Source organism: Pempheris klunzingeri, chromosome 11, assembly GCF_042242105.1.
Source record: "Pempheris klunzingeri isolate RE-2024b chromosome 11, fPemKlu1.hap1, whole genome shotgun sequence".
Lineage (NCBI taxonomy): Eukaryota > Metazoa > Chordata > Actinopteri > Acropomatiformes > Pempheridae > Pempheris > Pempheris klunzingeri.
In genome coordinates, this window is record NC_092022.1 from 15,623,958 (window position 1) to 15,649,583 (window position 25,626).

The 25,626-nt window shown below is 40.3% G+C and overlaps 1 protein-coding gene across 1 annotated transcript in view; it reads left to right on the top strand.

The window, feature by feature from the left end:
- Window positions 1-21,784, top strand: part of LOC139209453 (poly(rC)-binding protein 4-like) — a 31,468-nt gene extending 9,684 nt beyond the window's left edge. Inside the window, exons 2-14 of the mRNA XM_070839171.1 lie at window positions 1,901-2,090; window positions 2,276-2,299; window positions 3,693-3,725; window positions 5,656-5,772; window positions 9,511-9,642; window positions 11,239-11,367; window positions 12,607-12,681; window positions 13,756-13,827; window positions 15,619-15,660; window positions 15,754-15,829; window positions 16,177-16,226; window positions 19,459-19,628; window positions 20,885-21,784. Of these exons, the coding sequence (XP_070695272.1) occupies window positions 1,983-2,090; window positions 2,276-2,299; window positions 3,693-3,725; window positions 5,656-5,772; window positions 9,511-9,642; window positions 11,239-11,367; window positions 12,607-12,681; window positions 13,756-13,827; window positions 15,619-15,660; window positions 15,754-15,829; window positions 16,177-16,226; window positions 19,459-19,628; window positions 20,885-21,230 (1,374 nt within the window). The 5' untranslated portion in view covers window positions 1,901-1,982 and the 3' untranslated portion in view covers window positions 21,231-21,784. The remainder of the gene's footprint in view (window positions 1-1,900; window positions 2,091-2,275; window positions 2,300-3,692; window positions 3,726-5,655; window positions 5,773-9,510; window positions 9,643-11,238; window positions 11,368-12,606; window positions 12,682-13,755; window positions 13,828-15,618; window positions 15,661-15,753; window positions 15,830-16,176; window positions 16,227-19,458; window positions 19,629-20,884) is intronic.
- Window positions 21,785-25,626: the final 3,842 nt, after the last annotated feature.

The window sequence follows — 25,626 nt, forward strand, 5'->3', positions numbered from 1 at the left end:
TTTGATCACTGATTAATTAATGAAGTCTGTTTCTGCTACGCTCTGGGCGTGTCTCTAGAGATGGCAATGTCGGTCAATCGACTGAAATATTTAAACATTTACTGGATGGATTGGCACAACATTTTGTTAAAAACTCACGTCTGGTCAAGTCAAATTTAATTTGAATTTATACAGCTCATTATCCCAAAATATACATACAATAAACAACAAACAAACAAACCAATAATCTATAAAGCATACAACTCTCTATCCTTAGATAGATTTGGACAATAAAAAAAAAAGCTCAAAGCACCGTTGTGCCAAAGAACAGCCTCACTGAGGTCGATGGATGTGAGATTGGTGAAATATGGGGATAACCACGCACATTTTCAGACAGTCTGTCTTGGAAGGCATTCATAGTGTTGTTCACATGAAAAGGTCCAAGAAGGGGGAGGAGGTTTCATCAGCTATTTAACTGTCCAACAAGCAGTTCTGATGAAACATTTTGGCAGCCTTAGTCTTGTTTAAGTAAAAATGGCAAAAATGTATGTGACAGTAAACTGAATCTGTTTGGATTTGAGACTCTTGCCTGAACAAAACAAGTCATTGGTTTTCACCTAACATCTTAGGTTGATAGGATATTGCGATGATATTTTTTTCTGTTTTTATTTTCTAGACCAAATGATTAACAATTAATTCAGAAAGTAATCAGCTGATTAATCAATACAGAAACATTAATTTAAAGCATTTGTAAGAATTTGTCGTCCTCTGGAAAATGTTGGAAACTCTTTATCGCCTTTAAGTTCCGCTAATCACACAGCATCCACAGTGCAGCTATATTTATGTATCACAGATGTATCTATCTACTTCCCCTGTCCAAGCTGACAAATGTAAGCAAATATAAATCAAGAGGAAACATGAATATGAATAATTCCATGAACTAATTATACACATCATGCTGAGACTGTGGGCAGCCAGGTGACTCACACATAAATCATCATACCGTATGCCACATTGCTGACACGCACATAGCCGCTGCCACATTGTCATTCTGGGATCAGTGCAGATGCTTCTCATTGGCTGTATGTGTATAAATTCTGCTCTGTCTCCCCATAACAGTGTTGTTCCTCTCTGACTGGCTGTGATGGAGTAGATAAAGCCAGGTCCCCAAAGAAACTCCAAACATTTTCAGTTTTATGAAAACTGTTTCGAATTGAATTTGATTAACTTTGCATGAATCTCATGCCATGCTCGTCTGAAAGGAAATTTCTTCTTCTTTTTTCTTCATCTAATTTCAAAAATCATTCAGCTCCCCGTGAGAGAAACTGCTAGTCAGTTAATGACTATATAGGTAGTGTGCCAGTCATCAATGGCCACCCACAGTCTGTTTGGACCCCAAAGCTCTGATGAGATGCAACATTCGCTGACACCACTGGTGCTTCTAGTCAATATCCTGCACACACAATGGTGCTCATTATGACTTTGTTATGAATCACCATCAATATAACATCGACTCAAACTAATGAAGAAGTTCCTCACAGAGATACTTGAATTCAAAGGCCTTCGATGGTATAAATTTATTTTTGATTTTGTCTTTGATTTGTCCTCTTTTCATCTGAATGTTTTTTGATTTACAGAATTACCATTCAGTCAGCAGTGCATTCAGACACAGTTCACACATCCAGTCTCTGAGAAATGATTTAAGACAGTCATTAGTTTTAATACTGACACATAATGTTCAGTGAACAGTGATGCTGAATGTCTTACTACATCATGGGTGCAAACAATGGTGTATGTCTGAACATGGATGCATATTTTCATGACTTGATAAACACATTTCTTTGGTAGGATGGAGTGGTGAATTCTTTCCAAATGACTATCAAATTTATTCTGACTTCAGTTGTTGTTTTCTCTCTCTCAGAGCAGCACTGAAGGACCTCGGAGAGCCAGAGAACGAGTGCTGGCCTTCGTTTGACTGTGTGACCAGCGAATGAGCCTTGTTCATGCGTCTCCCTGCGTGCCACTCCCACATCACTATGAACTGTGAGCAGGACTTCGGAGACGGGGGGTTGGGAGTGACCCTCACACTACGACTGCTCATGCATGGAAAGGTACAAGACTCCCGCTCTGAATGAATGCATGCTGCAGCACTCAGGGCTCGCCTCATGAATTATATACAAGTAATTTATAGTGTTGATAAATAATAAGATGTTACTATAGCATAATATGTATAATGGATTATAATGGTTTTGATTGTTTTCGTGTTTGTAATTGCCTTTATCTCTTTGTATTTTAGGAGGTTGGGAGCATCATAGGAAAGGTGAGAATTTCTGTTTTCATTCTGCACCAAATTCTGCATATATATGAAGGTATTAATCATGAAAAATAGAATGATATTCCTCTATCAGATGAGGTCACTGTGGTGAAATGCGTTGCCTGTGTCTAATCTTATGTAAATCTTTAGTTATTTGTCATTGTTCTGAGCCAAATACCTCACTGATGCCTTTTTTGTGGATTCATAATAAGCCTTTGTAGATTAATTTTCCTCTCCGTCCTGGTTCTGTTTTGAAATCACGCAAAGCACAAAGCTCTATAACAAACAATTCTTGTTTTGAATATCCCCTTCCTAAATGTAATTGCGTTGAACCAACCCTCTTAAGACCCCACCACCACCCTCACCACCCATAATGCAACCCAGTAATCCATCAAACAAAAACATTAGTGCATTGACTTCGAGCCTCCTGTTGAAACTGAGCACCAAAGGCACATTTCCGCTGGCCCCTGTGGGCCCTTTTAGTGTCTCTTAGGAAGGGCCTCAGTAGCTCCAGTGATTACGCCTTGAAACACAACACCTTCAAAAGACATCAATAGAAGAAAGAACATGGACAAAAATAAATGAAAGCTGGAAATAAAGAATCCTAGAAAGAAAGATGTCACAATGGATGCTGCAATGTGTTGCAGAAATCAAAATATCGAAGAGAAAATAGAGAATGAAAAGAAAGGGAGAGAAATTGTGAGATGAGCTTGGCGCATACTGTGCAGCTTGACAGAGAGAGGCACTTGATCTGCAGTACTTGGGCTAATAACTTGCCACTCCACCCTCCAAGCCTTTTTTCCCTTCCTATCTCTGGCGAACCTCTCATCTCTTTTCCATCAATAGAAGACCAACATCACAGTCACAATGAACCACATATAATAAGCGTTCCTTGAATATAACACAAATAGTGCTGTGTAACAGTCAAGTGTGTGAGATGATACTGTTTTTGATGAAGTGGTCGTCAGTGGGTGCATGGAGGTGTTAACAGAGGTGTGGCAGCTTGGATGGACTTAAGCCAAAAGGAAATGGGGGGCAGGAGAAGAAGGCAATCTAAAACGCAGCAGAGGATGTGCTGAAGTGTGACACAAGTCTGACAAAATGTTCTTGTCCCTGGTGGGAGGTCTACATATGCAGGCATTACAGCAGGTGTACGTCCCCTTCAGACGCACAGATGTATCCGATATCTTTCTGAGACAGCAGTGCAGAGGACACCAGTGCAATTCATAGCATAATGAAACTCTAGCTCATATTTGTTCTGCTAAATTCCAGACTTACGTGGATTGAAATAGGAGGTTTCACTTGGAGGTCGAGGACACTGATGCAAGTGTTTTTTGTTTTTTTTAAACAAAGCGCATTTGATTCTGCCTAAAGCTGTCCTTCATCTTCTCTTTTGCAGAAAGGAGAGACTGTGAAACGAATACGAGAAGAGGTACAGTGTCCATGATCTAGAGCTTTAAAACAACAACTTTTCTTCATCTGAATTTATGTTAGCAGGATTTACTGTCTGCATAGTGAGTTGTGCTATTTGCGGTTGATTATACGTGTGTTTTTGAGTGACTAGCTGTGCTAAAATAAGCACATTTTGGTCCTTGTTTCTTATACACGAACCAACCAAATCTCTTTTTATTTTCTGCTTTCTCTGTCTGTGACCACAAGTCCGTTTGTTTCATCTCAAGAGAACACATAATTCAATCTCAGAAGGCCTCTAATACTAACCAGGCACTTTCTGGCAGTTGTATGTATTAATAATAAAACTCAGTTCTCTCTGCCTCTTCGGAGCTTTGAATCTGAAAAGCAAACAGAACAGGTGCATTGTCCGAAGTGCCTTTTGGGCACTAACGGCACCTTTTCAATTTAAATCCACTCTCTCCATCATTCATCACACCCCTCCTCTAGCTCCTCGCTCACCAAATCCCTTTTCTCTTTCTTTTCCTGCCCCTCTGTTCCCTCTTTATACATCTCAAGGGTGCAGCCAAACTAATACCACTTGGTTAGCTCTTTGTATTAAAAAGTAATTAGGCTAACACTATGGTGGTACATTAGATTCTTTCTCTGTCTGCTAAGGTTTTATGTTGTACTTTATGAGGCGGGAGGATAAACAGAGGAATAGTGAGGTCATGGGACAATGCAGCCCTGCAGAGCTGCTGGATAAACCACTCACCCATGATAGTCACCCATCCGTTCATCCAGCCAGGCAGCCTTTGTTACTTCCCAACTGTATGAGCCTCATCCTGTCAGTCCCTCCCCAGGCCTTACAAGCACATCGGGAGCATGACTCACTGTAGTGACGGGGGAAAATGTCCCAAAGGTCAGAGCACCGTCCTGACGCTGCTCATGTGACTTTAACTCAGAGAATTACAAGGACACAAAATGGAAGGAGAGGGGGGCAGGATTTATCGGCCGAGGGCAGTTCCCCGGGGAGAAACTCTATTAGATTGTCAGTCCGAGATACAGAGAAGTGCTGTATGGCTTTCAGTTCACCTCCTTTACCTCATGTCATTTGGCTACCCGTGATTGTGCTGTACTGTACAGTCTGGCTACTTTGAACACTTTTGACAGTTTGAAACATGACCGCATGAAGCTTCACGGACTGGTCTGACATTTTGGGAAATACACTTGTTTGCTCTCTTGCTGAAAGTAAGATGAGAAGAACAATACCACTTTCATGTTTGTATGGTAAATATGACTAGAAGGAGTGCGGCTCTGCTGAAAGCTGAAAAGAAAATCTGCTTACAGGCACCTCTACAAAGTCACTGGAGGCACATAACCCTAGGAAGACCACTAATTGTCGTCTTTACACTTAAGTTTTTCTACAGATTAAACAAACAAGATATAACATGTTAATTAGTGAGCTTTAGAGGTTTTTTGCCACTGGACAGAACCAAACTGGCTGTTTTCCCCGTTTCCAGCAGATTATGAATTAAAGATATACCAACATACAATAATTTACCATTGCTTTCATTTCTTGAGTCCATTGTCTTGCAAATAGGCATGAGATGAGGTTAGCTTAGCTTAGCATAAAAACTGGAAATGGGGAAACAGCTAGCATGGCTATGTCCAAAGGTAGCACAATTAGCACCACTGAAGTTCACTAACTAACCTGTTTTATCTTGTATGTTTAATCCATCCAAAAAGGGTGACAAGATTAGGTAGATTTTATTACTTTTGGCTTACTACTTCCCCTGTTCCCAGTGATTAATCTAAGCTAGGCCATGCTAACCATCTGCTGGCTGTACAGTAGCTTCATATTTACCATAGATATATAAGAGGGGAATCGATCTTCTCATCTAACTCTTGGAAAGAAAGCAAATAGGCCTATTTCCCAAGTTGTTGACCACTAATGACCTCTCTCCCCACAGAGCAGTGCCCGGGTCAACATCTCAGAGGGCACCTGTCCAGAGAGGATCATCACCATCACCGGCTCCACAGACTGCGTCTTCAGAGCTTTCACCATGATCACATACAAACTGGAGGAGGTAACTGGAACTGTAATACCTCTGATTGCTGTCACATACAGCACATGTCATCATCTCTCATAAACAAGACCATCTTAACAAATTTGCTGCAAATCAAGGGAGCAAGGAGAACCTCAACCAATCAGGGTGCAATCTGAAAATGTATGTAACAAGCTTTTGGAAAATGTCAGAGTCTTGGTGGGGCCAAAATAACTTGTTTGTGAGGAGTGGAAAAAGTGCAAGAAGCCATTTTGCCACATTATTACAAGATATAATTTCCTGAGTTTCATCTTAACATTACCACTAATGTGCTTTTATCACTATTGATCAAACAGAAGGAATTTTTTTAGCACTTGATGCACTTTCAGATAATATTACAATAATAAGTGGATTTAGGTGCTGTTGAAAAACATTTTGACTAATGTGAGTGTCGATGTGTTGTACAGTAAGTTGTTGGATTATATTAGTCATTCGTTTGACCATTTCATTTACTTTTATCAGTTAACTCATGTTCAGTACACTCAAAAGCAAATACTAATTTGTACCTGTTAACGAGACGGATTTGTACATCTTCTCACTGTCCACCAATGAGACATCGATGACAGGTTCCTCTTTCTTTTAATCCCCATGGTGACTGTCCATCACCGCACTAATTAATATGGTGGACTGAGAGTCGTCCTCACTCTGATTCAGCATCACAGCATACACTGGCAAGGAAACAGGTGCTCCGTGCTCAGGTCGACAGCCTTCAGTAAACACACACTGGCTGGGAGCACAGTGCGGTATTCATTAAAGATGTTTCACACTCACCTCCTTTCAACCCTGAAACTCTTGAGTTTCCATGGCAACGTGTTGGCTGACCCACTGTGCACTGCTTCCACCATACTTGAATTATTGTATGTCTGACACCTTTAATTAAAAACAATAGGGAATAATCTTAATCTTAATAAGCTTTTTGGTCACTGAGTGTTAGATTTGGCATTTGTTTGTTTTTGAGTCATGATTACACTAGAGCACAGCCTCACTGAGTCCTGTCATTTGACTGGTGATCACTTGTGTGTGTTTCTGTCTGTGTTTTATGGATGAAGTTTTCCCCAACTGGTGCCATATGAGTAGAAAAACACACACTTATGCAAAATAAGTGCTCTGATAATCAAAAAAAAATATTCACTACAGTATCATACATGTATTTTGTTCCCAGGTGTCGAAGCACAGCATTCATGAAAGCCCTATAATCTTTCAGTATTGGAGTCCTTATCCCACCAGCAATACAATATGCTTTGGGGATTTGAGCCCAGCAACTCTTTGTGTGAGCAGTGCTTGCGTAACCCATCGTCTTATTTCTACCAATTTGCTTTGAGAGGCATTTTTTTTATAAGATGGCACAGGAAAGTATGGGAATGTTCACAGTAGTTAAAATGTAGCTTATATTTTTAGATCAAATCAAGAAAATGATGCCTAGAGTCTTGTGATTGTACAGACGAGCTGTGTGCTTCTCTTCTAATGAGACAAGACGTCAGAGAGCCTGATCCGCCTCACTAAATATAGACACGGAGCAGAGAGGCACAAGCGCCACATCAGACTATGCTTTTCAAATCTTAAGTTCACGGTTATTGGAAACATTACGCAGTTCCCGTCTTAAGTAAAATCCCTTGAGGTTACGCATCCACACTGCCCCCTCTTAAGTCAAACTCTGCTAATTTTATTGCAAACACAAGCCATTCAAAAACAAGCAGCATGCTTTGCATTCTGTCACATGTTTGTTGTGGGTTGATCTCTGATGGGAAGAGAGATAACACAGCATATTTACATTTCAAAGCTTCACAGACACGCACTGTTCATTAATTAAAAGCTCAATCTCCTCCCACAGCAGAGCAGACACAGGATGTTTGCTACCTGCCCTCTTTTTACAGTGCAGGTAGCAAGCAACTCACCAAACCAGTGAGGTTCTTGATCCAAATACATACTGTACATACAAATAACATTCACATATTCTGCACCTATTCTTTCATGAGCTGTTATCATCAGACGCTGTTAACTGCATATGTTGTTAATCATTTTAACTCTATCCACCGGGGGTTTGATGTAAAAGAGTTGTGTCACATCACCACTATCATCACATTTTGTTTCTTTAAATTTATACGAATGATGTATAATTGGGCTGCAACCATTGTGACTGATACCACTCTCATATCTTTTATTTAAATATGAAGATAGAAAACAGCTTAGCATACATAGAATGCCTCATTTTGTTCTTTTACACTTAAATTTTTATGCAGATTAAGCAAACGAGATGTAACATGTTAATTTGTGAGCTTTAAAGGTAGGCAGATTTTTTTTAGCAGTAGACAGATCAGGCTAACCGTAAGCTAATCGACTGCTGGCTGTAGCTTCATGTTTAATGCATCAATATTCTTATTCAATTCTCAGCAAGAAAATAAGTGCATATGTCTCAAAATATCAAACGAATCCTTGAATTACAACAAAAAGGACAAAGCAATGAAAATAATGGCAAATTGCTTTGTATTTGTATATGCAAGTACCTTCACCACAACCACAGGGATCTGATCTCTTAGATATGTCCACCAATATAAAAATAAATCTTCCATATAAATGTACTTATTCAGTTCTTTTCTAAAGATCTTTAGAAAGAAATCGCAAGGTGATCAAATTGGGTGCTTGCAGTAGGAAGGACGTGGACAATGCATTCTGGCTCATTTTATTTTTACTTTATGCTGCAGAGTGTAAAACTCAAAGCAGGATTTGCTCACCACCGGTGCTGCAATTAATGTGTGCTCTTTCATGGAGAATTCAGCAGCTCATATAAATGATTGAAAAGCCTTTCCAGCCACACCCTGGACTGTATGGAGGACAGAAACTGCCAAAATCAAAAAAATAAATGACTCAACAAATAAATATAAATAAAATAAATTACATAAATTGCATAAATTGATCTGTTTTAATTTGCTATTCACCTTTGCATTAATTCCCCTATACAATTACTTTCCCATTAAATAAATTAAGTAAATCAAATAGAAATTCATATAATGTATAAATAATAATTTGTATATATAAATATACATTTAAAAATTTGCATTACCACTTTACCATTTCATTAATATAATATAATATAATATAATATAATACAGGTCTGGATTACATACATTGACGGCCAGCCTCATGTTGACTTCTCTCCCAGCACCTACTGAAACATACAGATACAGAGGCCGAGGTTAATTAGGTGTAGATTGCTCTTTGCTCTCTCGGCCTCCCACTCAAAGCTCCACCTGCCACTTCCTTTATGGATCCTGACGGCTTTTTCAGTTGTTCATTTTGTCTTGATGCAATAGATATTCAGCTTGCCTTTGTTGTGACGGTTCAGCCCAAATCACGAGTGTAGCACCTGCTTTGGTCTTCATAGTTTTCTATTTTGGAATATGCAGTGATATGTTGATTTGGCTCGTCGTGACATGAATTTCACTCAATTTCTACTGTTTGATTTCCAGTATGAAGTTACTTAAGATTAAGACTTGATAAACCTGAAATTGAAAGTGTGGTTAGTTTAATGTCAATCGCTAATTGACCAATACAATATCATGGATTTAAATTCAATGCCTGCTCAGTTCTAATAAAGTTAAAACCCTGCGGTGGTTTTTCTCTCCCTCCATTTCCACTTTGACCCCTGCTGCTTGATCTTTTCCTCTAGGACTCTCCTGCCGACTCTCAACACATTTTCTCTTTGCCCATATCTCCCTCCAGGACCTGACTGCCCTGGTGGCCAACGGCACCATCAGCTCCAAGCCACCAGTCACCCTGCGGCTGGTCATCCCTGCGAGCCAGTGTGGCTCTCTGATCGGGAAGGGAGGGGCCAAGATAAAGGAGATCAGAGAGGTGAGCAGCCAGAACACAAATCTGCTCCATCCCCCCCATCCTCACTCCTCATTGCACAGGCTGGTCAAACACTGAAATATGAAGAGAACAAATCTCCTCCTGGAGATGAGGAGAAAACTGCAGCTGGGAGGCAGAGATATTTCATTTTCCACAATTCTGCTGTTTTGCCTTGCTATATTTTGTGCCCTATTAGTGTAAGTCCTGCTTGCACTAATTCATTTCAGGAATGTATTAGATGCTCTCATTCAGAACCACTGCAATTACAGTAAAAGTATATTAATATGATATGGTTAGAAAGGTGAAGATCATGTTTATCTACTGCAACAAATGGTATGAAATAATTAATGAACGTGTGAATAATTTGCTATAGATCATAACATAGAAATTGCATTGGAGCTACAGACGAGTGACATATGTCAAGAAGCAGAATTTGCATAAAATATAAAAAAATACAAAGATGCACTCGCAAGAGTCTGCAGCCATACTAGTACTTCTGTGAGTCAGATACAGCAGTGCTTTGAGCCAAATGCTAAGGATGCTAACACACTCACAATGATAATGTTAACATTCTGATGTTTACCATGTAGCCTGTAATGTTAACTGTGTTTGCCATCTTAGTTTATGTGGTCAGCATGTTTGCATTTTCTCCATGTGATTAGCAGTAAGCAGAAAGCACAGCTGAGAAAGATGGAAATGAAAATTAGTTTGGCAGGTAATTGATCATAAAGAAAAAGTGCAGAAAAAAAACAACATTTTGACTTAAAATGGCAATAGATGAAAAGTCAGATGATCACAAGAGTCATAAATGTCCAAACAGAATCTCATGTCAATCCATCCAATAGTTGTTGAGATGTTTCAGTCTGGGCCAAACTGGTGGTATCTACAGAATAAAATTGGATTTAGACTATTAAGGCAGGAAATTATTGAGACGATGCAGCCCGGATGGATCACTTAACACAACATTCAGTATGACTCAGCAGTGGCAACTTTGAAAGGGAAAAACTCCTGACAACATTCAGGCCCAGTTGAAACATAAGGATTAAACTTATCAGATCTGCTGCCAGAGACGTTTGACACTAACTTTAGCTCTGTACTCATCTACAAATAGAGCCTCTCATTTTAGTCTTTACCTTTGTCGGCAATGGCATCCAGTCGATTTTCAGTGGTGGTAACCCAAATTTGTTTCAGCTACAGATTTTGTTTGTTTTGTTGCCACAGGACACATGACGTGAGTATCACTTACAGAAGCATTTTGCAATGTGTGTCGTTCAACAAATGGCCTCCAAAAATCCTGCAATCTCATAGAGATGTCGCCAAATGTAGATAAATCATAAAAACCGCTCCTTACTGCCTGCAGACATGCTATATTAGGAATACATCAGCTAAAATTCTGAGAATTACTTTTCATTTATCTCTAACCTGACAGGACTTGACGTTAAACACACTACAGCATGGTTTGTCTCTTTCAGTATGGTTAGAAAAAGGTCAGTAAAGCCAGAAGGGAGGCACGGAAAGGAGCCATGGCAGTGTAATCACGACTTGTCTTATCTCCAGAATCAAAGTTAATCTTTTTTTCTAAACCCCTATCATTTGCAGAGCACCGGAGCTCAGATACAGGTGGCAGGGGATTTGCTGCCCAACTCCACTGAACGAGGGGTGACGATATCTGGGAATCAGGACTCCGTAATCCAGTGTGTCAAACTCATCTGCACAGTAATCCTGGAGGTAGGAAGCGTACCATTCCTCTCTGTACTCCACATACTCACACCAAGCTGACATCTTGTCAGAGCTCTGCTGCTCCAGCTCCATGAAGGAAGTAATTTCTGTTGACATGCATGTTTTTGTTAAATGCGGTTAATGTCTGTTTCACTGCAGCAGAGGTGAGTGCATTTTTAGTAGACCGTGCTAGTCTTCTTTGTTATGTAACGCCACCTAAGACAGTGTTGACTAGATTCAGAGTGCTGTTGAACACAGATTCTGTAGCATTACCCTCATCTAACACAGGAAACATCACAAAAGTACACACTTCCTTTATTGTCTCCGTGCTTTAATCTGCCAGGCAGGAAATTGGGAGGAGTCAAAAGGTGCAGTTCACAGGTCAGAGCTCAGTGTTGTCAGAAAGGACACTAAGCTGCTAACAGAAAACAAACTGGCCTGCAGCAAACTCTGTCCACCTTTAGACAACAGCTCTCTTGAGAAAATTGAGGAGGAGAAGAGAGGAAAAACAACCCCAAGCACAGTTTCTCCCTGTGTGTTCATGGAAGTGCACAAGACCTTTTTGTTTTAGCGTTGCAGCTGGACCTGACTGACTAATTGCTAGTTTGATCCAGTTTTCCAGGGCTTTCTTCAAAGGCTTGCAAGTTTCATTAGGATTCTGCACCAGCAGCTTCTTGCTTTTGGCTCCAAGATTTAAATTATGCAAAGTTATACAAAGAATTTGCTGTGACTGCTCCCGCAGAAAAGATGCTCCACATTTTAAACCCCAAAAACAGTATCACCAACAGTGCAGTTACTCGATAAGATATACAGTGTCATGTACACAGTATAATCTCCTTTTCTTATTGGTGTTGGTGAATTTTATCTTCAAATGTCTCCTTGTCAGTGGATGCTTGATTTATCCAGAGGGCAAACCACTGCAGAGCCTGCAGCTCTGATGCAAACTAAAGCTCAGAGCTTTTATCCACAAAGAGCTCTCACTACACTGCTTCAATTATTCAATGAGTGACTAATATTATCAAAAGAAAAACAAGGAAGGGAATAATGTCAGCATCATTAGCAGTTTAGTTCGTCATTAATTGTTATTGTATCTTAATGTACCAGAGAGTTCAACGCCATTTGCTCTCTCAGTGTCTCACTCTTTGACGGTTCTCTGCTGGCGTAATTTCAGAGTAAATTTGCAGTTCATTCATGTTTGTAAGAATTATGATAAAGACTTATTTTTTTATTTATTTTTTGACTCCTTAGTCTCCCCCGAAGGGTGCCACCATCCCCTATCGACCGAGTCCCTCACCAGCTGCAGTCCTCATTGCAGGAAATCAGGTGAGAGAGTGAGATTTTGCCACACAAGCTTGCCATCGTATCATATGCTACTATCACAGTGGTTCTCATCTCCCTGTACGGTCGGAGGGGGGCAAATATAGATCTTGAAAGAGTGGAAGTTGAATGATTCTGTCCCCTGTTTAAATGATAAAAGTCTGTACAATATTTAATTGAAATCAATCTATTTTTTTTTTTATATTTTGAACACTGGTTTAGCATTTAGTGCTGACTCACCTTCCCAACTAACATGAAACTACAAATCAGGTCATTGGATGTTTGGAGATGGTATTGCCAGTGATCAGATCTTTAATCTAAATTATTGACTCACTATTGTGAAGAAGCCAGAGTCATGCAGGCGCCTCTTGTTGGTTTGTGTGTGTGTGTGTGAGAGAGAGAGTGTGGGTGGGGTTGAGTGGTATAGATGCTGCCTTTTTCAGAAGGGACAGATATCCACCCTCCTATGGAGTAAGTCACAAGATTAGCAAGTGGGACTGGAGACCTGCCGTCTCCTCTGGCTACAGCAGCAGCCAGATATTCTGCATAGCTGTCAGCAGCTTTGACACTGTTTGTGCTGCCTCAGTCTCTGGTCAATTTATGGAATGGCTTTGTGTTTCTGATATTCCACATAATAGGCTATAAAATTAAACCCGGGGCAAGGTCCCTGTTAGTCGGAGATGGCTCTAATGACGGCTACACAGTGATAAGAGATGTATAATTTGTCAGAGGAGAAAATGAAGTGGAATGGGAACGGGTGTGCGGATGAGTCATGGCCTATAAGCCTGTTAGGTAAGTTAAAGTGTCAGAAATGCAGCCCAGAGAGCCCATCTCAAACCGAATTTGATCTGCAGTGAAATCCCAGAAAAAAAAAAGAAATTGGAAGGTTTTATTCATTATTTTGACATCAAATTTACCATGGAGAGTTTCAGCTGGTAAGCACATATTTACTCTCACTAATCATCACTCCCACTGCAAAAATAATGACTTTGACCAGACTTTACAAACATGGATATATTTCAGTAATGAGCTGCATGTCTTCCCTTTGTGCTTCCTCTGCGGGTTGCTGTGTGTTTGTAGGTGTTTGAGGCGTCAGAATTTGCACCCCACCCTCTGTACTCTGTCACCCAGGGTGGCCTGGACCTCCAGCAGGTAACTGAACAAACATTATTGTGAAGTCTTTGAATAATCTCTGTTCTTCTAAATATGAAACAGTCTCTCCAGAAAACAGCTCACACTTTTCAAACGCTGGTCTAATTCTTCACTGTGGAGCACTGGAATGAGTTTCAGGGCTGTGTGGGGATCTGAGTGGGGAGTGAGAGCAGGGGTTGTGTGGTATGTCCAAATTTACACAGTCCATCATCTGGCATGAGGCATTAAAAACAACAGCTGAGCGTAAGCTGCAGCTATTGTTCTACCCTGTCATAAGAGCTATAACCCCTCCTGAAACATGATGCCAAGACACACCACCACCACAGCTCTGCCGTCTCTTTTTTAGTCCTAGCTCTGCACCAGAAACATTTCGGCTTTAGGAATATTCCTCCCATGACAGCAAGCAGATAGCAGATACTGTCATAGTATCAGAATGGAAACAGCAGTCTCCGACAAATCAGCTGTAGATTGGAAAAAAAAACTTCCAATGTGGGTAATGAAATATAAAGAATTCATGATTTAGATCACTCATGCTGTAAAAGGCAGGATTATTGTTATTGATTTGTGGTGTTTTTGTTCTTTCTTATATAAACACAGCTCTAATGTACTGATGCATTGTGAGAGCCAGGCTCTCGTCTCCAGTTTATGGCCATATAGGAAGGACTCGTAATAGAAGCCAGACTGCAGGCGTCAGGCAAAATTGAGTTAGGATGGATGGATGGATGGACTGATGGATGGATAGATAGATAGATAGATAGATAGATAGATAGATAGATAGATAGATAGATAGATAGATAGATAGATAGATAGATAGATAGATAGATAGATAGATAGATAGATGAGTTAAGTGAGGTGTTCAGTGATTGTCAAAGGGTGGAGTGAGAGAAAAGGAGGTCAACATATGTGAGTCTGCATTATTGAAGACAATGGGGGGTTGGGCAACATACTGCAGGTAGAGACAGTGAGTGTAACAAATAAGAATGACAGTAAAGACTATTCGTTAGTATTTAACACATAAAAAATTATAAATCATAAACATGATCATTTTGAGAGAAAATAAAGAAGACATTTTTCCAACATTGGAAAGTTCCACACTGAAATTTGTTTGTGCTGCTCATAGTGTTGAAAATGTTTTCTTTTGCAGGTCCTGGAGACCCCAGCTGTAAAAACCTGGTTAAATACGATTGATTTTTATTTACTCTGGATCTGTGATTGATGTTGACACCTCTTTTAATGCAGCACTGCCTCTCCCAAATCATAATTGATGTCCATTTGGATTTCTGTTATTGTAGTTCTGTAACAGTTTGTTTATAAGAGGTCTAACAGTGAGTTACACCTCCCAGGGGTCTAATTCCCCCCTGATTGTAGAACCCCAAACAATAGGGAGGTAAAGCTGAAAAGAAAAATCCAACAGTATGTGTATTTCACAAAACTGCACCAATCAGTCCAGCAACACTCTTCACAGGAGCTATTTAATAATCTATGTAACTAGTCTGTAACACTGAGGAATGTTTGTTATCCAGACTCTAATGCTGTGAGAACCACAAGCAAACTTCCATTCACCTCCATTGTATTGGGGTGGATATTTCAAAACCTAGACAAATAAAACCAACACTATGGTATCTGCATTGAACGAGACGAGGGCCTCAACTATAAACACTTGTGTCTCCTATTCTGAAACACAGGCATGCATTGACATTGAAGCACTTCCATTGATAGGCTGCAGATTTATTGCCTGTGTGTGATGTTTTTATTGCTGTAATTTACCTAATGCAGGGTGCTCTCTTTCAGGCCTACACTTTGCAAAACCAATATGGCATTCCACACTCAGAGGTATGACCGTTTTCTAGAAATATTATAATTTAATATAACATGAGTAGTTTAGTTTAGTTTGTACTGCATTAAGTTCTGCTTTCTGTGTTACAGCTGGCCAAGCTACATCAGCTGTCAGTGCAGCAAGGCCTGAGTCCAATGGCCCAGCCTGCGTCGACTATCATACCTGGTATGCATGGCTTTAATAATAGTAGCCGTACAGATTATGTGCTCGTGTCAGTGAGGAAGGAGGAGAAGAGGCTTTATAGCTCTCTCATAGAAACTATTATGAGAAATTATACGTTCCGCAGAGTCACAGAACTGGGAGAAAGAAAAGAATGAGCACTGTGTTAAACATCAGTCCATTAAAATGGAAATTAACTGCTTTACTATATCTAGCAGTTCTCCGCTCAAAGGGTTTTTCCAGCTTGTCAATGGGGGTTTGTGTGGCTTCACTGACTAAAGGATTGGAATGAACATTAAAATGTCTGATATGCCAATTTTATGGAGTCGATACTTGCTTTTTTCTCTCATCAGGAATGGACTCCAACTCGCAGACATCTCAGGAGCTGCTTATTCCCAATGATGTAAGGACAAGCAACTCAAAACTTTTCAGTTTTTATTCTTCATGTTAGTATTTTCCCTTCTCAACAACAGGGGGGAAAAAAAACAGGAAATCAGTGCTCATCTCACATGTACACCGCACAGGAGCAGGTGACTTCAGATGCGGTAGCTTGCAACTGTGAAGACGTCTGGTGTGACTTCAAAAGAGATGAGAGACATGTTGGGAACTTACTAATTATCCTGATTATTCTAACCTCAGACTAACCCAAGGTTAAAGGGATTCTGTGTTGATATGGATCCATTCGCATTATTGTCTGGGCTGCAGTTGCAGTGTCTTAGAGGGACTCCCATGAGTACTCAGTAAATCCTCTCATGTTCCCTGACCTACTTAGAGGCTGTCTGCTGTCAAAACAGCCAATAAGAAAACAGACAAAGATCCTTTCCCTCCTCACTTAGCCTCCACCAGGGTTTGATGAAATGTCTCTCCAATCTGAGGGTAAAATCCACAATGCATAGATTCACTTCAAAATAAATTCAGACTACATTTTCCCTCAGATGGTCAGTCTAATACTAGGTTTTGCTGGTTTGGATAGAGAACATCTGGCTATTAATTACAGTAATTTGCTTCCTATTTAATTTCATTTGGAAAAATGAGAGAGAGAGAGAGAGAGAGAGAGAAAGCTCTCTTCTGAGGTAACATTTGTCATTACGCTATTTATAATTTATGATTTCATTTGCAGCTTTTATATCCAGTATAAAAACAGAACCACAATCATCCGTAAGAATTAAATTTTCTCAATTCTTTTTTTACTATCAACAAATCCTATGAAAAGACCAAAATAATGTGGTAGTCTCAGTACTTTCTGACTTCCTCAAGCCCATTATGTCCCAATGAAATCAGTAAAATCAAATCACAAATATTTACTATATAATAGGCTCAGAAATATCTTCAAACAGCCAGGCACTGTAGTTTTTAGTGAATGTTAGTCAAAGAAGAGTAAATAGTTGATTTGCTGGGGACTATTTTGAACTGCAGATTTATACGGGCGAGTGAGTATTTACAGCAGCAGGACAGTGTATGTGGGATTGACTCAAAATAAACTACTGTGCCCATGTTTATGGTAATGAAGGAACATGTCACCCAGTGCAACAGCGTGGCTCACTGCTGTGTTGTTAATATTTTTTGCTCTTTTCTTTGGTCTTTTCATGGGATTTGTTAACAACAAGACATAACACAATATTGCCAGTCTCATCCTTTTCATGAACTGGAATTCATGACCTGAAATGCTCACCACCACCAAATTTGCACTTCAGAATACCTCTATTGATAAAATACAGCTATTTTCAGAGAATAAAATTGATTTTCACTTCTCTGTCTTTGTTTTGCAATAGAGAGAAGAGATAAAAACAAGCACTGGATTGATTAGGTTTCACTGTATAAGATACAGCCACAACCCTTCAACAGCATTTCTAAAATGCTTGAGTAAACCCCCACATGGCGAGTGGCACAATGCATCAGAGGAATGACGGAGTCCAGTGCTATATGTGACAGGGACAGCTGTAAGCCCCAGCCATTGTTCCAGAAGAGAGGACTTATAGCCATGACTGAGCCTCCTCAGCTCTTCGCCCCCCTCAGGCCGGCCACAGTCCGACCACACAATCCCGCTCTGTGCTCACACACTGGATGCCGAAGGAAACTTGTGCACACACACAGATGCATTGAGGAGCTGCTTACACCCAGTCAGCGGTATCCAGTATACTGTACTACTGCAAGGAAGATTTAGCCGGAAGAAAAATGGCTGCACCCTCACTATCTCATCCCTCTTCCTGTGTCCTTTCAAATGACTGCCTCAGCAGGAACTCAACAATATATAGGCCACTTACAGTTGAAGAGCAGAGGCACCATGCAGAATTAATGTTATTTGTATGCTCAGGAAAAATAATCACTACAGCAAGCATACCTGCTGTGTCTCCTGTGTCATTTATTAAGCTCTGGTTGCATTTTAAAAGTGTTTTTTAAGGCTGTTCTGACAGGAATGCCGTTGTCTGAGGTCATTCAAACCAAAGTGGGTGAGCTGTTGACAGCTGGTATCTATTGACAGCTGGTTTAAAAGCCCAGAGTCCACTGGAGATTCTTGGTCTCAGTGGGGTGGAGACGTTATCTGCGATTGGAAGTCTGTAGTGGCCATTGTCTCTGGAGTTGCTCTTTAGGCTGGCTGCTCTCTGTGTGCCCCTCACCCCCCACCCTGAATAAACTAGTGAGCCAATAATAGCCAGGCAGACCAACCAGGTCGCTGTGTGACGAATCAGACGTTGTGGAACAGGCTGCTTACCTCTCAGGAAAGGAATGTGAAATGCGGGAACAAGTGCACACAGTGTTTGTGTGTGTGTTGTGTATTTCTACCTATGTGTCAGCTGATGTTAAGCTGCCGGCACACACACACACACACACTACAAGTACTTCATCACTGTCTGTCCCACTCACTACATATCTGGCAGCATAACCCTGTCACTGAGCCCTGACACCCTGCATTTGAGCTGATACGCGGCCCCGAGCTCTAGCTCTGTTAAATATCTATCGGCACTAATAGGCAAGGGGTCCAGGTTGGATAATGAAAGCAGAACAAAAGTGATAATGTATTTTGGAATGCAATAAAACTCATGTCACTGTCTAATCTACTCTGAGCAGAGAGAATGCTCAAGCCGATGGGACTGTACATTATATATTTGAGTTATTTTCCCATTATGTTTTCCATTAGTGCGGAGATGCATCTAGCTGGCATGTGTTTGGGAAGTGATTTGTTTGGGAAGTCATCACCACTCTGAAGAATCAATAACCTTTTAGCCACTCAGATTAATGAGAGGCAAATGTGCCTTCTCTCGTCTCTTTTACCGGTGCACACGCAGTAGCAATTAAGGGAGACTCAGGGTGAGGGGGGGTGCTTTTGACATGCATGATAGATGACCAATCCACTGAAGACAATGTAATTGCAATATTTGAAGTGGTGTGCATTAAGTCAGCTCAACACCACTGCACGCTTTTTTTTTTTTTTTTAGTTCTAGTGTTTTGCTTTTGCCCTTTTCATCATAATCACTTTCATCAGCCAACAATAAGAAAAGGCTGCATTCAATCAAATGATTTATCGAACGTTTTCTTTGTAAAGCAGCTCGTCTGCTGAGCTCTTCGGTGTATCTACATAGTGATTAATCTTTCCATCAAAATGACCAATCTGTCTTACCTCTGTTCTTTTGCAGCTGATTGGCTCGATCATCGGCCGTCAGGGCACTAAGATCAACGAAATTCGGCAGGTGTCAGGAGCTCAGATCAAGATCGGCAGCCAGCTGGACGGGACAAGTGACCGCCATGTCACTATCACAGGAACACCGGTCAGCATCAACTTGGCCCAGTACCTCATTACCTCCTGGTAAGGCCCTGCGTACAGCCAACTAATGAATCACCACAAAGTGCAGGCCCAAGAGAAGTGCATTGGTTTAAAAGGGTCAGAGGTTATTCTATAGAGTGATAAGTGATAATGAGGTATGTCCTTTATGCTGCTGGTAATTGGCCTTGAGGGAATGAGTAAAAGCCTGGTTGCATTGTTCGACACTGTCTTGCTAGAATTCAGTATTTGCAGTGAAGCAGAATCTTTTTTTAAATTAACTTTTCCACCAAAGGACTGAATCTTATATATTAGCGTCGGTAATTGCTGAAGAACAGGTCGCAGAGCACATCTGGGCATATCAAATGAATATAAATAAAATACAACAGAAATCCAATAAAAATGGAGCAACATGTTTTCACATTAGAAATAGGAATATGAGACCAAACTTAATAGAACTTCCCTTGGTGATTATCAGCCCTTGGATCAGATATGGATATACCCACATCTGTGGAAGAGTACTGAAGAAGTCATTGACTCACAAAGAAACTCAGTTTGTTGTGGTGTTACTGATGTTTTGGATCAATTAGAACTCAGAGAGGTTTAGTTTCTGTTTAGTTTTTGAAATCCACTGTATTTTACCAGGTTTTACAGCATAAACAGAAGTAATACATAATTTTCTGCAATGGACCTCGAATTCAGAGTTTTATCATAAGGTAAAAGGTATTATCATAAGATTAGGAAATGTCATCAAGTATAGAGCTGAAGTACCTGCTTCATTTTTACAACTCCAACAACCATGTGTTCATTTTAACTGGTCTATAGCTCTGACATATTTTAAAAGAGGGCTGTGTCCCTATAACATTGTCTCACAATGGTCAGTTAAACTGACGAACCAGATACATTATCTTATTTATTCCATGCATTCTTCCTCCTTGTCAATACGTGGTGCCTCAATTACATTACCAAAAATATCTAGCTGCTAACCTCAAGCAGAGATGAGCAGTGAGCTACAGACGTCTGGTGACCTCACTTCTATCTAATTCCAAACTCCAGGATTTTTTTTTCCATTTTCCATCTTGTCAGCTGACATACTTGAGGCAACTGACATAACTTGAACCGCCTCTGGAGCCACAAAAGATCTGTAAACAGACTTTGATGTGTAAAATCCGTGGAGTTCCCCTTTAATAATTTTTAAGGAACTTCACCCAGTGTTGCAGCAACAGTATAATCCTCATAATCTTCATTCCCTGTCCTCTCGCCATATCTCCCTGTCCTCCCTCCTACATCTGCCCTCATAGTTTAGAGACAGCCAAATCCACGGCCCAGGCAGCCACCATGGCAGCGCCGGTCGACCTCAACATGGCCTTCACCCAGCCAGCCTCCCCAGCTGCCTCCCCTGCACCCACCCTGGCTGCCGTTAGCGCGCTGACCCCGGCTCATATGCTGGGCACCCCTTACGGTGCCATGCCCCTCTCCGGCCTGCTGGGGGTGAAGTCCGTCCCCTTTCTGACTCTGTCCAGCCCTGCCCCCACCGTGGCCGTCACTGCAGCACCCTCCCACACCACTCTGGCCGCCTACACCGCCAAAATCTCCTCAGCCAACTGCATCAAAAAGCCAGAGAGACAGAAGTTTGCTCCTTACTGATGTAGCCTCTGAGTCTGGAGAGTCAGATGAAGGACAGCTGCAGTGTTCTTCCACAAACGCCTGATGTAGCCATATCCGCTGGCAGAGATGCTCTTTGACTTTTATTCTATGATGCACCAACAGAGAAGAGACCAATGGAGAGGTGGATAAAGCTATTAAAAGTTATTTACAGTTATAAATAATTTGTGAGTTTCCCATGATTTGTTGGACTGCTTTCATCGTCACCTCATCACTGTTATTGATCACTAAAAGAAGGGCTGGAACCTCACCTGAGAAATACATGTTTAAATAACAGTTTTCACATGTGTATCTCAAGTTAGAGATCAGCTATAAGTATTTATCCTTCAATAAATTTGTAAATTATACTCAGATGACAAATGCTCTACTGTATGATGCTTTTATACAATGTCCATGTTTGCCTCTTGAAGTTTTTAAGAAAATTTGTAAATGTTTGGGGGGGTAGGGATTTTTTTTTTTTAATAATCTGTGCTATGGTACTGTACTGTTCAGTGTTATGTTCGATTTGTTGGATTTTATTTTGAATGTGCAACTTGTTTAATCTTTATTTATTAGTATTGTTTCATTTATTAAAAGTCTTTGTTTCCTGATGTATTTGTCTCCCAGTTTTTATCTGGTTTTTTGTACTTTTATTTGCAGCACACTGGTGCACAAAATCAGTCTGTTCATTTGCTTCAAAGGCATTCAAACAGTAGACACAGCTTTTGAACCAAATCACTGTCACATTAATATAGCAGCACAAGAGCACACATTCAGGAGGAAGCAGCATACACAAAGAGATGCAATGCCAGATCCAGGTTATTTTTGTTTTCTTCCAAATACAGGCTGGATGGCAGCTTGTCATTCTAGCTGCCAGAATTTATGAGAGATGCTTTTCACATCATTGTGCTCTTGCGCCCCAAACAATAATGGCAAAATGAGACAGAGCAACCCCAGAAGAGAAAAGAGCTTTGCCTGCATGCCAAGCAATGCGCTGACATGCATGCAAGTGTGCAGTGCACAAACAAAAAACAGGTACAGAAATAAGACACCGTTCTGTCTGGAGAGCACATTATTATACCGAATTCCCTCATTGCAAGTCCCTCAAGACAACATATAGTGAGGCTTTACAACACACAAGTTTGGGGGGAAGACAGATGAGAGGAGCCACAATGATGCTGTAAAAATTCAGTATCTGCATCAGCATGCACCACAGCATCATCATCATCCTCTGGAGAGACAGCTAGGATCCTTTCATCCTAACTCTTCTCTTTTTTTTCTGTGACTGCATCATGGAGACACAGAGAGTGCACAGTCCTCATTGTTGCCAAAGACATTCGCTTTCAAACAGACACACAGCTCACATCTACATTTTCAGTGCTATTCAGCTCAAGTCCAATGAGAGGCAAGGCTAAAATATGACACGGGGGAACCTTGAGATTTTTGATTCTCTTTTTTGATGGCATGAAAGGCCTTTTCAATGTCTGTGTGTCTGTCTGTGTGTGTGTGTGTGTGTGTGTGTGTGTGTGTGTCTGTCTGTCTGTCTGTCTGTCTGTCGGTCCCTTTCTTTACAGCACTTCTGAATCTATTGAATCCAATAATAATTGAATGTTTTAACATTAAAGGAAAATAAACGGTTCATCCATAATGCTACTAAATGAGCTAAAATAGCATTTTTCAACGTAGCGATTCTACTTTGATGATGATGATGATGTGTGCTATGCTGTGTTTTCAAACGGATTAGTTTATTGCTAGTCTCAATGGGTCACTTGTGCCACCTGTAGGCCGCACATCAGTACTCATTACTGAGATTGCGTACCGACTTCGAAGCAGATCCATGGTCTTGATACACTCACTTTTATTTATAATACCGACCATGATCTTTTTTTTCCTCATATGAAGAAATAAAACTTCCCAAAACTCCAGCTGTATTACCATATGCCAAACAAAACGATATGTTTCATTTGAATATCAAAGTATGATGTTAGTGACAGTGTGGCACTCGAGCTGGCGAGAGCATGGACCTCAGCTGTCACTGCCGCTGAAGAGTTTCTCTTTTTTTCTCTCCTCTTTTCTTCTGTGGTGGACCTAGGGGTACACACACACTCACATGCACACACTCACAGACACAAACTCACACACACTTTAAGCACTTCAGTGGCAGAATGTAACTACACACTGTTGCCTACTTAAGTATAATTCAGAGGTACTTGTACTTAACTTGTATATTTCCATTTTGAGCCACTTATCAATCTGTATCTTCCACTACATGTCATGGAAATATTTTGATTTTTACTTCACACCATTTGCTTCACTGCTAAAGTCATTCATCACTTTTCAATCATCAAACCTTTATTTGATGAGTAAAGTAACATCATATGATATCCACCCTGACAAATAAACTAAAATGCTGCTAATATAGTAAAACTATTTAAATATATTTCTATTGTATAGCAAATAATTCTACTTTTAATTGTTTAAGTATACTGTGCTTCTGATGAATCTGTAATTTTATCTTAAATTTAATAAAATATTTTTATCTCAAGATAAATTTCAAATGCAGTACATCTACTTGCACTAGTGTATTTTCAGAAACTGCATTTCTACTTTGACTTACACCTGCAAATGATTTTGTTTGGGCAGCAGAAAAAAATTGCGAAATAAAATGATCATATCATCACCTTCTAAGTTAGATATGGCAATTAATTATGGTTATGGTGCAACATTATCAGTCATTTGGAGTCGTGTTTCGTTCGTTTGATGAATGTAAGTCCAATATTCTCTCTCTTTTAGCTCTGTTTTTGGTCCCTACCAACTACTGAGGGAAACATCTGTCCATTTAGGTGCTAAATGCTCTAGTACGTTCATCAGATAGTCTCCAACTGTGTCTGTCTGCATTTTGGTGATGAGCAGGGAGGGTACATCAGCGTTTTTTGAGCTTTTTCTCTGAAATTGACACTATAAGAGTGATGAGAGTGAACCAAAACAGAAATGTCCAAACAGCTAAATAATGAGCTGAAATTAAGAGCGAAGCTCTGTAAAGCCCAGAGAGGCTGCAGATTCAGGTGATAACTATCTGCAGAATATCTTAATGCTTCCACGCTTGAGGTTCACACTCACACACACACAAAACAGTGCACGCAAACTGCATTCTCACCATTTTGGTAACTGATTAAAGTAGTTTCATGACAAACAGCGCCCTCTACTGTCCATTTGACATACTGCTCCACCAATCACAGCAAAGGTAAGGAGGAAGAGTTAGAGCTGATAAAAGATTGTCTTTAATGTTTGGCATCGTTAATGAATTCCATACCACAGCAGTTATGGGAGTAGGAAAACCACTTTTACAACCAAACACTATTTGTTCATGCTAACACCATATGTACAGGAAAGCACATTGAAAAGTGTATAAAGTATTTATATGAGAAGACTCATAGTCAAGAACGGTGGAGACAGCCACAGTCTAATGGATTTGTCCTTTTTCAAACACTGATTATAGATATTTATCAATTACATTGATCTCTGGAGTACATGTATATACACAAAACAACGATAAACCTTTTTGGGGCGTCTGCAATAATTCTCAAAAATATTTCACAATACTGCTGTATGTACAATAACAGAATTTACATTGAAAAATTCTATTGTACCTATATTTTGAGTATCACTTCAGTCACCAGTTATCCTCAGTGCCACCAAGCTCACAAGGGATACTCACATACTGTATATATCTAACCTCAGGTTCACCTCCATACAAAGTACAGCAGCTTATGCAGTACATGGTCCTTCTGTCTTGGTACTAATTCTGAAATATGTTCACACAACTGATGATCTCACATACAAAAATAGATGTTGTCTAGTCAGCTGACAACTTGATGTACAGTAACACAAAGCATCCACCTGCAAAAAAAAAAAAAAACAACCAGGAAAACAAGTAATTGTTAAAATATTAGCTATATCCTTCCAACCCACTACATCGCAATAAGCGATGCTGCACAAAAAGTAAACCTCTCTCAGTCCGAGCTTCAGCCTTCTTCTGAAACACATCATTAGTTTTCACACAACAGAAGTTGATTGAGAAAGAGCCGCAGGCAGAATAAGAAATATTAGCGCTACAAACCAAACGACAATCTGAAACCAAAGCGGGACGAAACCATACAAAAACATCACTAGGTAGATATCTATTTTTTTTCCTTCAGGGAGCGTATAGTGAACAGAATGAAAAGGAGAGTGGCTAAATGAGCTTCTCACAGTCCGGATGAGAGGTCAAACTGCATTTGAGTGCACTTAAGGCAGGTAGGCGATTCCAACGCTGTCTGAGTAGGCTCCTCAACTGGCAACTCAGCTGGCCGGGGTCTAGACAGTGTCATCAGACGCAACGCAATGCCACTGCAGCTGT